Source organism: Athene noctua, chromosome 17 (genome assembly GCF_965140245.1).
Source record: "Athene noctua chromosome 17, bAthNoc1.hap1.1, whole genome shotgun sequence".
NCBI classification, from domain to species: Eukaryota; Metazoa; Chordata; class Aves; order Strigiformes; family Strigidae; genus Athene; species Athene noctua.
The window spans coordinates 10905017-10919444 of record NC_134053.1 but is presented as its reverse complement, the minus strand read 5'-3'; the positions used below and the strand labels follow the sequence as shown (position 1 = coordinate 10919444).

Here is a 14428-nt window from a genome sequence, read left to right as displayed (position 1 = left end):
CGTTTGTACAAACAGAATTTTCAGGGCATGTTTCCTATGTCAAAGCATCAAAACCAAACACAGGTGACAGCTCCATCTGTAAGGACAGGAACTGCTTATTGCTGATGAATCTTCTTCAGTGATTAGCTAGAAGCGGGCAGCATGATCCAAAGCATTTAGTTACAAATCATACTATAGTTGTTAGTGGTCACTTGGAAAATCTTAGACTCTATTTCCAATGAACGTCACAACCTATTTTTTCTGCTGGGTACAATAATCACTCGTTATTCGCAGCTTGCTTACATAACAAGAAAAACATTTCCAAAACAAACTCTTCTCTGAAAACATCTGATGTAATTCCCAGAAGCTGATGTACCAGGTTGGAAATCAGATCCTTAGACACCACAGATGCTCTTGGGAGTGTGCTTTATTTTATAGGAGCCATTTTACTACTTTTGCATGCACTAATATCTCTGTTTGGCAGGTCCATCTCCCTGCCTAGGGTTACTAGGATGTTCCCCACTGACATTTTCATGACATCTCCAGAAGGACTGTTGCACACTACAATTTCACTTTCAATATTTTTTTCTATTAGCATGGTTGGAACCTTTTTTCCTAATTTACTATGCTAAGTTTTGAATCCCTATCTGCTCTGGTCATAGACACTTCTGTGTTTCCCCAGCATTATGACAGATGATCCTTTAGCCTTCTTAATCAATTCTTCCTTCCCTTGGTTTGTCTTCTTAAATTATGTCACTTGTACCTTCATATTTTTTGTACTCTTCTCTGAACTATTTGTCAGCAGTTTGCTGATTCTGAGGTGCTTAGAGCTAGTGAGGTCTCATTTAGGAAAGCTCAGTAATGAACTGTTGAAGTACCTGCGGCGTTGGACAGGACTCCTGGGAACAAGAGACCAACTGAGGCCCAGAGTGGTAGGTCCAGGGCTGTGAGCAGAGTCTGTATGTACTTTCTTGTAGCAGGATTTGGGCCCTATAAACTGTTAACAAAATGTTTTTAAAACTTCATAAGGTAGACTAGCATAAAATTGTTTTTTTTTAAATTAGAAAAAATCTCATTATATCCAGTAGATCTTAAAACTGAGTGATGAAATTTCCTGTGAAAATATTCAGATAGCAGCAAGAAATAAAACTCTAGCATAATGAATTTCATATCTATATTGAAAAAAAAAAAAGAAAAGAAAAGTAAAAAGGGATAAGAGACAAAAGAGCTTGCAGTCTGTTTTTAATGTTTCCTGTTCAGTTCTATTGCAACACCATTTCCTGTCTTTTCTAAGAGATGCAAATTTCTCCTCTGGACGTTCAGAGTTTGGTGCAGAACTGTTCCTTAGGAAAGTTATTTTCAGTGACTGAGGTTTCTTTTTTTCCAAAATTTAGCTTGTTGAACTCTGCTTTTATTTCCATAATTGACTTTCCCTTGGTCTCAGGGAGATACAGGTAGATGAAAATTGCTGATAAAGCAAGGATTCCCAAAAAGATAAGGAAGCAGAAGGGTCCAAGATTATCCTGCAAGCAGAAATGGAAGACACTGTAAGGAAAATAAAAATCTCACTTCTATTTCCCTGCCCTTGGAAGTCTGTAACTTAGTAATAAAAATTTAAAGGTATGCTCAATACCAAACCAGGACGAGTATCAAACCAGGAGTTTCCACTGGCTATGTTTGACCTGAGTCCAATTGCTGCTCCTCTGACAGGCCTGGGGGATTCCTGAGCAGGTTAGTATTTGGACAGAGCTCTAAACTTTGCATGTCATTGCAATTTATTGCTATTATTTTGCTCCCTGTCATCATTCAGAAGTGGATTAGCCTGCAGGGAGGGATCCAGTTAGAGTCACTCACAACAATCAGTGGAAAAATCATCCCAAGTACAAACAGTCCCATCCAGTTGATGCAGCCAACAATCAGAAAGGCTGATGGTCTGAATGACTGGCTGAAGATTTCAACCATGATGGATATAGTGGTTCCAGCTGAAAAAGAAAAACAAAACACAAACCAGGTTTATGTGTTTCCTTAGTTCCTCAGTGCACCTTTGTTCTGCTGAAGATCCTTACAATGGCAGTGATAGAAAATGTCAGATAGGCAGAATAGGTGGCCTCTGCTATGTGGGTGAAAGACCTTGATTCCAGAAAAGGAACTACAGCTGTTAATTTCAGAACTTCAGCTGTTAGTTTAGGTTTCTCTCCTATATACTGGAATCCTTTTCCTGGTGCCAGTGGATCTATGCAGTTCCATATTGCACTGGTAGCCATTATTAGTGCAGTAATTTATAAAACTGACCCCTTTTGGCTCCTGTGGACAGTTCCACCTGAAGCATGTTGGTAGGCATAAAAATTAATTTGCTAAATTAACAAAAAGTATGATTACTGTGATGTACCTGGCAATGCCTAGAATCCTGGTTTTAGCTGAGTACTTAAAAAACTGTTCTGAAATCTCTATCTCAGACCCTCTGGAGAAGATGATACCATGTTTTAAATTATTTAGATCTGTGATCAGCAATAAAATTTGAGGTGTCTATCCTTTTCCTGTCGCCTGGTTGTACATATCTGCCACTCTGTCCGTAATTTCTAGAATTTTGTACCCTGGGACTAGAGTGTGCTTCCTCTGTCAGTTGTGTCACCAACCAATATGATATAAAATATCTTCTCAGCATTGCCACTGATATACTCACATGGTCCAATTCCATAGAAGACAACGAATAGGAAGATCAAGATAACACTGAAGTAGTGCATCCAGAAAAACTGATGCTAGAAGTGAGAAACCAGCGATATCAAACTGTTAGATACATGACAGAATAGCTCTGTATTCTCTGCCACCAACTCAAGTTTTTGTACATATGCTGTGAGGCAAGATGAGAAAGGTGGGCTGATGCTGGGTAAGTAGCCAGAAGGCTGCTCCTCTTTACCTGCAGTGACAGGGTCATGGTAAGGAGTGCTAGCACGGAACACATCAGCGTGTATCCTCCCCACAGCAGCACCTTCCTCCCAAATCGGTCTATAAGGGTGCTCTGAAAAGCAGGAAACACTGGTCATAAATCCCAGTTCTCAAATGAAATAATTCCTCCCCTCTTCATGTATTCTTTGCAGAAGACTTATGTGAATAATAACCAGAAATCAATGTCATTTGAGAGTCTCTTAATTCCTAATGAATTTGATTAGCTTCTTGAAAGCTAATTCATTATTAATTAAACTGTGTTTATTAGTCAACCCTAGGCTGTTATTAGACAGTTCTTCCCTTTCTTACTTGCCTGTATATATTGAATTGTGCACGCACACATACACACACATCTAATCCAGAACTTCAGAAAACTGTTTTACAGAATAAAAATTAGTCTAAAGACGTACAGTCATGCAATAATTTGGGAAAAGAGCTGCCATTTATCCTGCATGTGGTTTTGCAGAAGCAGAAAGATGTGTCTTAGGTTATACAAATTTTCCCCAAGCCCAGTTATAAGTAAGGAAAAGTACAGTTGTTGAGCACATTAAATTTTCCCTTCAAACCCAAATCCGAAAAGACTTACACACAGTATAGAGGATAAGCATTCACACAACCCAACTCCCAGGGACACGTATGGGATGAGGTATTCTTCAAACTTGGCTGTGTGGAATACTTCAAAAGAATAGAAGTATATCTGAAAAATGCAGAGAGGAAATGCACCTGTGAAAAAAGTGTTGCAATTGTGCTGTGTTTCTAAGCTGGTGTAATAACATGAACTTAGAGGGGTTTGTAACGCTGAATAGAGTTGTCTTTTGTTCTGGGTATAAAGGAGCACTCAACTGCATTGATTCCACAGAGCTGCAAGGTGGTCATGACAGTCATCAAAATGTAAAGTTGCCAGCGCAAAGATCGCTCTTTTATTAATTCAAGGACACGCAAGGTTTTTGTGCTTGTCATTGCAACCTTCTCCTTCATAATGTCATCAATTTCTGCTTGATGGTCTCCTTCCCCCCAGAGCTTCCTGATGGCTGTTGGGGAGAAAGAGGGGAGTGGATTATTCTACCAGTATAGCTCCATCACAGGTGGTTACGTTAAACCCTTTAGTCTGCCTGTCCATTGGCATGGGTGGTGGTGTTTGTCTGCTTCTGTCACCTGGTTGGGTCTGGGCCAGCAGGCAAATTGAAGAATTTTGTCTTCGGTTGTCAGTATGGCGTAACTTTCTGATGTTGAGTTGACTTCATAATAAACAAAAGTAAACATTTAAGTACATCTTATTTAATTAAAAATGAACTGTCTAAATCATCTTTTTTAAAGAAATAAAGTAATGCCATCAAAGTGGGAAATGGTAGGCATGCTAATATATATCTATCTTTCTTAACTGATTAAATTAGATGGAGTGAGGCCCCATGCTGACAGAGATGAATTACCATAGGTACCTCAGCTGTTTTGTTTAGAACTGACTCTGCTATTACTCTGTAGCACTGCACTGTGCTGCACTGCTGTGCCCTGCTTCTTGTCTTCTATAGAGGTTGTCACTCTAACATGTCAAATGAAGTGAAGTAAGTGAGGAAAGCAGACACTCTACCTTTCCTGCAGGCTTCCTCATTACCCTTCTGTATCAGGAGGTAGGATGGTGAATCAGGGAAAAATGGGAGGGTAACCAGTTGAACCAATGCTGAAAGTCCACTAGATGCTAACAACCATGGCCACAAAGCTTCGCTTCCTAAAATCTCCCTGGAAAGTGTATGTGAAACAAAATTATGCTGAAATAATGGAATGAATGTTCAGGAAGTTTTTCTGAGTGATGAAGATTGCTCAAAATTCCATTCAAGGGCGCAGTGGAGTAAAAACCTGAATTGATAATTTGGCAAATTTCACAAATTCGGTTCTTTGTATTTCTGACAATTTTAAAGGAATTCTTTGGCATTTTTAAGAACTTTCTAAATATCATTAGGATCCAATAAAGTGTCTAGAGAGCTGATGAGACTCATTTGACCACTGTTTGACCACAGGTTCAAAACATCTTGCTAAGACTTTTTACGTAAATATAGTAAATTTTTAAGGGGAAGTCACCTAGTAGGAAGGGTGTGGAAATAAGAAGAAATCAGATTATGACTAATTAATTTTCTGTCTCCTATATTTAGAGCTATATGTTTTCCTCAAATATGGTCAAAACTTTTCTTCTGACATAAGCTAAAGGCTGTTTTGGGGAAGATGAGAGGGTTTCTCAGTCACTGACTATGTGAGAGTGTAAGGTTATTGAAAAATTTCTACTACTTTTAGTGTAACCTGATAGAAAGATTGAAGTATTTACCGTAGTCCAATAACCTGTCCTGTGAGTTTTCCCAGTGTCAGAAAAACAGCAACTGTGGAGTTGGTAAATCCACGCAGCTTCTTGGGTGAAATCTCTCCTACATACTGAGGATGTATATTGAGAGAAAAACCTTTAACATAGAAGAGGATAAATGACTGTTAAAATATTTAGAAAAGCTTAACTTTCTTACTCCATCCTCTCTTACATTGTTTCCATTCACTCTGGTATTTGGATTACATTTTCCTGCAAAAGGGCTGATGTCTTTCACTTTTATTAAATGCCTAGTATATTTGCTTTTAAAATCATTCTCCAAGAATGGCAATACCTGTAGAGACAATCCTGGTACAGCAAGGATGCTTGCACTCCACAATGGCATGAGCACATACCTGTACCAATGCCATAGAGAAAGCGTCCGATCAGAATCATCTCGAAGGATTTGGCTGTTTTACTGAAGGCCATGAAAAGTGAAGCTACCAGCATGATCAAGTTGGTGCACATTTGGCACTTTTTTCTGAAAGAAAAGGAAAAAAGGCAAGCTCATAAGAATTTACTGTGAAATGAAAACCTCTTGTATTTTTTGACTAATCTTGTTGTGACAGCAAGCATGGTACAGCCGTTCCTGCTGTTTTGAGGAATGGCTGAAATAATTTTAACTCTGGATAGTCAAAGTGATTCTTTACAATTTTAGGATCCTTTAGATTTGAATTCATTAATGTTTTTTAGCTTAGAATTTAAACAGTTGGAACACTTCATCAGCATTTCCACAGTACAGGTGGGGAAAGAGATCAAAGAACTGACCCAGCTTGTCACCAAGATTTTTAAATAGCTGAAACTCCTCATAAAATGTCAGGTTACTCCCCAGAAATAGTCTGAGTCCATGGCTCCCATGGGCTCATATTAAAGACACACTTGGCTAAATCGATGTGATCTGAGATGGCAGAAAGAGTTTTTAGAGGCATATTTCAAAAGACACTCTGTGTGAATCATGGGCTGGTATGTTCATAACCCTGATGTTTCAGGCTCAGATTAAAGCCTTTTGCGCTCAGTTGTTTTGCCGTGATGCTTGCTAAATAAGAGTCCTCTTGCACACATTAAGGATTCACAGAGATCCTGTGTTTAGAAGACTGTGATTCAGCAATTAGTTTATCATGTGTTAAATAACCCATGGGAGAAGTGCATGATCTTGTTTCCAGTCTTTGGAGACCCTCTGAGTGTGGGATGAGGCAGTGTCCCACAAGAAATTTCTTGGGGGCACTTACCTGATAGGAAAGAACACAATTGCAGGCAGGCTAAGATGGTTTGTTGAGACCCATATGAGGGGCCTCTGGATCAGTGGGTTGTGGAGCAGATCTTTAAGTGGGTCACACCAAGTAGATATGTTTGCCAATTTCTCTGCAAATGAAATTAGTGGTGTTACACACAAGGCACTGAGAACAGACCAGACTGGTGAGGAATCCTTCCTCCATCCAGTGGGAAAGATAGTTTGGAGCTGACTTTCAGTAAAATGGATTGCCAAGAACAGAGATGTCTCTTGGAGAATTGGTTTTGGCATTGTTTGTATCTTTATAGCATAAATACCTGCAATATTTTTTTCTATTGTCTTCCCATTTTCATTAGATGAGATCTGAATATTTAATATAATGTCATCACCCCAAAATGAGTGTGTTTAAATGGCAATCTGGCTCTTCTTTGACACTTAAGGATGTTTTCCACACAGTGATTTCCATTTGGTTAGAGTAACTGCATGTAATGTGTTACAAGACACACAGCTCCTTTTTGGGGGTTTGTAAAGCCTGGGAGATCTTTATGAGAGTCATAGGGGATCTTGAAGACAACATGAGGCAGGTACACTATCCTGCTACTCCCAGGGGCACTGATCCGGTGATGCGATGACGAATGCAGCTTTTACAGAAACACAGTTCACGGGGAAGGGCAGATAAACAAGGTAGAAGGCTGCTTGCTACTTGAAAGAGGTGGAAGTGCTAGCACGCCAAATCAGTTGGCATCAATCAGACTGCTTCAACCAAAAAGATTATTTCTTCACCTTGGTATTTACTTGTATTTTCTGACTATTGAGCTGTTACAAGAAACACTTACTTCCTGTATTTTGTAGTCAGGTAGCCACAGCAGAGGCTCCCCAGGAATCCTCCTATCCCATAAACAGACACAATGAAGGACCACAACAGCATGATTGTCTCAGGGTGGAGAGGAGATCCATGTCGCTCTATCCAGGTTTCATTAATAAACTTCCTGATGTGCTAAAAAAGAAAATGAGATTTGACTGGACAATGAATGTAAGATCTCTTCATATTATATGGCTCTGGTAGTTCGGATCTAGCCTGTGGTTCTAATATTAGACTTATGTTGAGACTAACTTTCTGAGTAAAATGAGTTGGTTGAGCTCAGATTGCAAAATCTCTAAGTTTGTATCAGTCAGTAAGCTTCCTAGGAAGCATGCTAAAAACACATTTCTTGCCTTCCTGTGGAGGCTTGTATACTGTGTAGTAAGAACTTATTTAAAATAGAAAATGCCATCCTGTTCTTTAAAGGAGAAAAAGTTCTCTACCTATTTGTTGTTACTGTTAGACAAAGAAAAGGCATAGATGTATCAGCTGAATGCTCAGTAAATTTGAGATTTGTGGGAGAATGGAGAGCTCAGGGTCTCCATTTTGTATTTTCAACCTCAGGGAGATGGCTCCTTACCACAGAAGGATAGTTGATGACAGAAATGTGGAATCCATATGGGAAACTACCACCAATTCCCAACACTAAGATCATTTGAAATAGTCCCCGGAACTGAACCTGCAAAACAAAAATAAAATGCTCCATCAGCTTCTCATTAGTCTAGACCTGTGCAGGGCCAGAGTCTTTGCAGAATATTTGTCCTTCCCTTTTGTCCACTTCAAATCCTCTTGAATTTAAATATTTTTCCAAAATCCCCCTAACTTACCGTTAAAGTGCAATCATCAGCCATGGTGCCATAGCAAGCCTGTGTGCTAGTATAAGAGTGATAATCCACTACTTTGCTTGCAAGAAGAAAAAGGATTTTTAAAAGATGTTCCAGATAGTACAGCTATTTTTGCATCAAATTGAAAATTTTCGTGACTTTAATTTGGGATTTCATTTCTCCCTTCTCAATATTTTATGTTTTCTACTTATTTAACCATGAAAGTATGTGCTTGCATATTGAATGGCTTGGCATCTTCCAGGCTAGGGAAGATACTGACCATCTATAATTCCCTTGATCAAAGCTTAGGGACTGAAATACTCTGGCTGCTTTGATGAATGAAATAATTTTAACTGTAAATAAGGAAAAAACATAACATGTAACTACTTAGACCTTTTTGAGGTATGTGACCCCACTGGTCACCCATCCAGTTTCCAAGTGCCTGCAAGGCTAGATGAAGTTATCCTCAAACAGCTTAGACTGTACCTAGCAAACCAAACCTAGAACAATTGTGATTTTAGCCCCATCAGGATCTGTGCAGGGTCCTTTGGGTTTAACTGCCCCTCCCTTTTTATTTGTCACATCACAGACCAGGACAGTAACATCATCTCTGTATAGAGGACACTGTGTTCTTTTCCTGTCACATATGAACTTCATGAGCTCACAACTTTTTGGAGATCAGTGCCTGGATGAAGAGAAGCTGGTAGAAAATGCAATCAGGCAGGAACAAAGTAATGCAAAGGTGAATAATGCTGTACTGAGAGATACTTAAAAGAACATCCCTTTTTATGGTTCTTAGGTCATCTTTTGAGTATTTGTTACTTAATTAGTTCACAGCTGGATTTCCCAAGTTATCACATGACAGAAACCAAGAAGCTATAGACCAGAAGGCTCTAAATTTCCTTACAAATCCTGTCTCAGATTCAATAGATTTTCTAATTAGCAAAAGTATTCAAACAAATTAAGATCTCACTCTCCCTTTTTTTTTTTTTAATAGACTTACAAATTAACAATTTTAATACTTAAAAAGTAAAGCAAAATAGCTTCTTGCTGGCAATCGAGAAATAGAGCAAGAAATACTTATGACTTCTTCCCTGTTTAAGACTATAGAAACTCTTGATGGATGATATTAATTTTCTTTGGATGAAATGAGGAAAGTCACTTATTTTAAAGCTTATGTCATGATTTCTTAGACTTTTACAGTACAGTTAATCTATTCATTACTTTGGGAAGTAATTGCAGTGCTCTAACATTTAGTATTGTTTTCAGTAATTCAGAAGACAAAAGTAAAGTAGCATTGTCAGTGGTGGAACTGCCAGGACTTTATTTTATTTTATTTTATTTTATTTTATTTTATTTTATTTTATTTTATTTTATTTTATTTTATTTTAATCTTGTTGCATGGAAAAGACCATGCAACATGATTTTCATGGTCCCAAGCCCCTCTGTTCTTGGTGGTGTTTAAACACAGAAGAGAAAGATTGTCTCTGTACCAAAAGAACTTGCAATCTTTAAGGAATCTGGATCTTCAGTATTAGGTTAGCTTTGTCTTTTATAAGTCATAGCCCTGAGAAAAAAGTGACCAGATACTTACCAGGTCAGAGAAGAAGGTAGCCATCTCCTATGAAGGAGCTGATTCCTGTTGCTTCCTGTCTAGGACCTGCCAAAAGAACCAAATGCCTGCATTATGCAATAGCAGTATCAGCGAACTAGTCCCATGTTATGGAAGTTAAATTTTACTTCAATGGTTTTTGAGTTAATTACACATATTTCAGCTGTTGTACAAAGTTTAGAATTGTTGGATTAAATATTTCAACCAATGGTTGTGTCTAGCCCAAGTAAACAAGATGGTTTCCCTTGCAGGAAACCTGTATACTGCATGAACTCTGTCTCATGCTAGGGGGATAGGGAACTGAGACATCAGTTTTAAACAGGATTTCAATAATTGTAACTTGCTTACTTTTCAGTATAAGCTAAGAAACATAAAGACAAAGTTATCTGTTGGGAATCTTAGGTGGGGCTTGGACAGTGAACTTTGACATAAAACAGGAAAGAGCTATTCTCTCTTCATGTGACAGCAACTGGAGCACATCGTAACTTAATCATTACTTAAAGGAACTGAAATGCTCCATCATTTTGGAATGGGGTGCAAACTTAAGAATTCTACAGTGGCACAGGAGGCTTGACCAGCTAAATATTTAATAGTAGCTGATTTTCCTTTGCTAGGAGAGAAAGATTCAACAGCATGCACAGTTTTGTCTGGAATTTCCGTTAGTCAGTATATTTTTTTCTGTATCTGTGTCAAAAAAAAGATTGCTTTGAAACTGTCCTGTAACCTCCATAGCTAGATTGATGTCTCTTCCTTCAGACAGAAAATTCTTAGGCTTTAACTTTATTTATTTCATAATTAAGAGGGTTTTGTATGTATTAAGTTGGTAAATGGCTTAGTTATCATTTGCCAATTCAGTTAAAGAAGATGAGGATGAAGAAATCATAAGGGGCTTATTGGATGCAAGCAGTCATATTTACTAGAAAACAGATCACATGCAAGGAATATTCACAGATTCTCTAGCTAATGTCTGAGATGTAGCATGTAGCACCACCCGGCCATTTCTCCCATGTTCTGCAGTCCTTGTCATGAAATCGACTTTGTTGTTGATGTGTGCTGAGAATTCATGGCAGGTTTTTATCCAGATTAGGTTCTCCAGCAGATAAACTGTTAGAGCACAAACGAGACTGTCTCTTTGATGCTAAGAATTAATTTACTTTTCTGTAAAGTCATACAAGTTTGAAACAACATAATGTGTGTTGTGTTCAGTTTTGGGCCCCTCACTACAAAAAGGACATTGAATGACTCAAGTGTGTCCAAAGAAGGACAACGAAGCTGGTGCAGGGTCTGGAGCACATGTTGTATGAGGAGTGGCCGAGGGAACTGGGGGTGTTTAGTCTGGAGAAGAGGAGGCTGAGGGGAGACCTCATCGCCCTCTACAGCTCCCTGAAAGGAGGGTGCAGAGAGCTGGGGATGAGTCTCTTTAACCAAGTAGTAAGTGATAGGACATGAGGGAATGGCCTCAAGCTGCACCAGGGAAGGTTTATACTAGATATTAGGAAGCATTTCTTTCCAGAAGGGGCTGTTGGGTGTTGGAATGGGCTGCCCAGGGAGGTGGAGTCCCCATCCCTGGAGGGGTTTAAGAGGAGTCAACATAGTGCTGAGGGATCTGGTGTAGTTGGGAACTTTCAATGGTAGGTTAATTGCAGGACTGGATGATCTTCAAGGTCTTTTCCAACCTAGAGAATTCTATGATTCTGTGATTCTGTAATGTGCATCTGACAGAGGAAAGAAATGCCATCTTAGCTGCTAATATCTGCCTTGCTTAGATGATACTGGGGGAGACACAAGCAGGCAATAATGTGTAGCTACCAGCATAGGACATTCCTTCTCAAATGCAGCCTGTTGCACATGTTTTCTTATGTTCTCTTTCACCCACTTCTTTTTGGTATACTTTATACATATTGTAACTTTTACTCTTTGCTCTTGTACTTTTAATTTAGGATTCCTACTTTTGGTAGGTTGTCTTCCTCCTCTAATGCCCTTAATGCATAATGTCTTTTGCATTTATGTTGATTAGTTACTGTACTGCTTCTGTGCTCTTACTATACTGTGCTGAGGCCCCCTTTATTAGATGTGCAGTTTCATAATTAGTGCTAACAAGTAGTTAGCAGATATCTTACAGATATCCTTTAGTCATAATTGTGGTCAGGACAGTAAATCTGACAACATCAGGGCATCTAGTCATTTATCTTGCAATTTTAGTGACACACGTGACACACGTATGCAAAGCCGTGCTAAGCCTTCCTTAATACAGGTCAGTTAGACCAGATCGGTGTTTTCTGTGTCTAGCTGACAGAAATTCACTGATATAGTTTTTAATTGTTTATATCTGCCTCAGTTAGAGTCAGTATTTGAGACATATCTTACTTATCAGCTGATGTCTCTGGAAGAATAGGTACATGAAGTGTTCCTGAAACTTCTGAATGACTGTCCTCTGTGTCTATCACATGTATATTTGAACCATACCTTTTTGCTGTTTCATCCCTTGACCAGACTGTTACCAGAATACAGCTTTTGCTCCACTGAGCACAGGCAAAGGTTGACCTGTGCTCCAAAGAGCTGTTCCGCTTCATTGTCACATTAATGTTCCATAGGGCATCTGCTTGCTTCCTGGTGAGGATCTTATGGGGAAGGCTCTCCTAATAACATCTAATGGATAACTGAGATCAGAGAAGTGGTTCACTGGAGAGTCATTCCAGCAGTGCTACACAATGCCACTCTGCTTACTTTTCCAAAGGCTTGGGGTACTGTTGTAATGGAATGAAGGATGTTTTCAGAATGACTGCTTAGGAAAGGAGAGTTCTGTCTTGCAAAAATTTGAGATTTTCTTTCTATATTGGTAGTTGTCTGCAAATGACTGGTAGTTTTAAATCATGTTACATGTATATGGAACACTACAAAATTATTGAGCTTTTCTGACTTTAAGGACACTTCATGTTTCGTAGATTATCTTCTAGTGAGAAGTCTTAAATGTACCTCAATACTAAAGACAGGAATAATGAAAAACCCCAATCATGGAAGGGTATGCACACCAATAACTTTTTTTCTAGTCAGCTGTCCCTAAGGGACATCCTGATGCTGGGAAAGAAACATTTGTGGAGGCCAGAAGTTTTATTACAAGGCAATCTGCCATTTTTATTATGTTTAACATTTCCAATTAAAAATAAGCAGCGCTTAAGATGAACAATTGAATTCATATTTTGAATAGCCTTATTTGAGTTGAAGTAAATATGCCAGTGAAAGCAGTATCAGAGATAAAAACACTTATTTTACTGTGCAAGTCTAGAGTTTGGATTGTAATTTGTATAGTGTGCTCCACTGTGAGCCTTAGCTTTGTTCAGATTCTTCCTCATAGTATTGCTTTGCTGTTAGGATTGTGTGAGCCTCTCATTAATAGAGATAAATGTGCAGAATATTAGACACTTATTAAAAGAAAAGTCCCATGAATTTGTATATTTCAAAAAAAGTTTCTGATTAAATTAATCCCTGTGGTACTTCACAAGATCACGCTATCCTATAAGGCTCACAAACTCTTTTTACCTTTAACTATGTATAGCAGGAAGAATTAGGAACTCAGTATCAGATTGCCTTGAGGAGCATTCACAGTCTGAGTGCCTGCAGTATGTGAACTCAAGCACAGATGTTGATTATACATCAGTGTAGAAAATTATATTGCATCCATTCCTACAACAGAGATCATTTGGAATGGTATAGCACACTAAATCTGGGAGTTAGAAAACTTACATATGATATGTTTTAACATATTCTCTCACTTTGTTTCCTTATCTTTGTGCATACTACATGCTTGTAAAAACTGGCAAAACTCCTATGAGAGTCTGTAAATGAAACCATAAATTGTTGTTGGAAATGCTTAAATGAACGCCTTATAAGTTCCTTGTTAGAATTACATTTCCCACTTTTACTGTAAATCTTATCTAGCTGTATGAATCTGACAAAATATTCAAGGCATAAAATGTTTAGTCATCTCTACAGCTGTCAATCAGCATCTACACTTGCAATGAAGTGTCTGTATTGATTACACATCCCTGAAATATGTGTATATGTGATCACTTCTTAGTCATGGTAGAGAAATACACCCGAGGCAGGAGCCCTGCATGTATCTAAGTGCTGGCAGTCTGTTGTACATACAGCAAGGTACTGTACAGATGTCTTTAAGAGAAACTGTAAAACAACAGGTATTCTGTTATAGCCAGGAGTTTCAGTCTGGGGCAGTTCTTCTGGAGTAAATTGGGTCCAGGTAGCCGAAAGGCAAGTAGCAGCTAAATTGCTGTGGGATTCACAGCCTATGAGATATCTGTGGGAATTCTAACCCTGGAAGAAGAGCTTCAGACTCAAGATAGCACAGAGCATCTAAAATGACTCCAGGCGCCTGTGTTTTATGGCAACTAGTTTCCACTCATGAGTCCTTTAGCTGTATTGCCACTGAAGGGCACTATCCCTTGAGAAGAGTTGTATAGGAACTTTTTTTCCCATACTTTTTCATGAACAAGTCTGAGCTTAGAATCAAATGGTTGAATTTTTTAGCAAAAAAAAAAAAAAAAGTTGAAGCAAGGGTGGCTCATGACATGGAAAACTTCAATCCAAAGGGGTTGAAGTCTGTAAAACT

At 38.6% G+C, this 14428-nt stretch overlaps 1 protein-coding gene across 1 annotated transcript; it reads right to left on the bottom strand.

Moving 5' to 3' along the window:
* Positions 1-1298: 1298 nt before the first annotated feature.
* Positions 1299-9807, bottom strand: LOC141967463 (solute carrier family 2, facilitated glucose transporter member 11-like). The gene is made up of 12 exons (XM_074921278.1): positions 9784-9807; positions 7946-8044; positions 7340-7500; positions 5629-5753; positions 5243-5372; positions 4514-4662; positions 3769-3956; positions 3512-3622; positions 2897-2998; positions 2663-2738; positions 1834-1961; positions 1299-1502 (listed from the first exon to the last, which is right to left on the bottom strand). Exons 1-12 carry the CDS (start codon positions 9805-9807, stop codon positions 1299-1301), a joined length of 1497 nt encoding a protein of 498 aa, XP_074777379.1.
* Positions 9808-14428: the final 4621 nt, after the last annotated feature.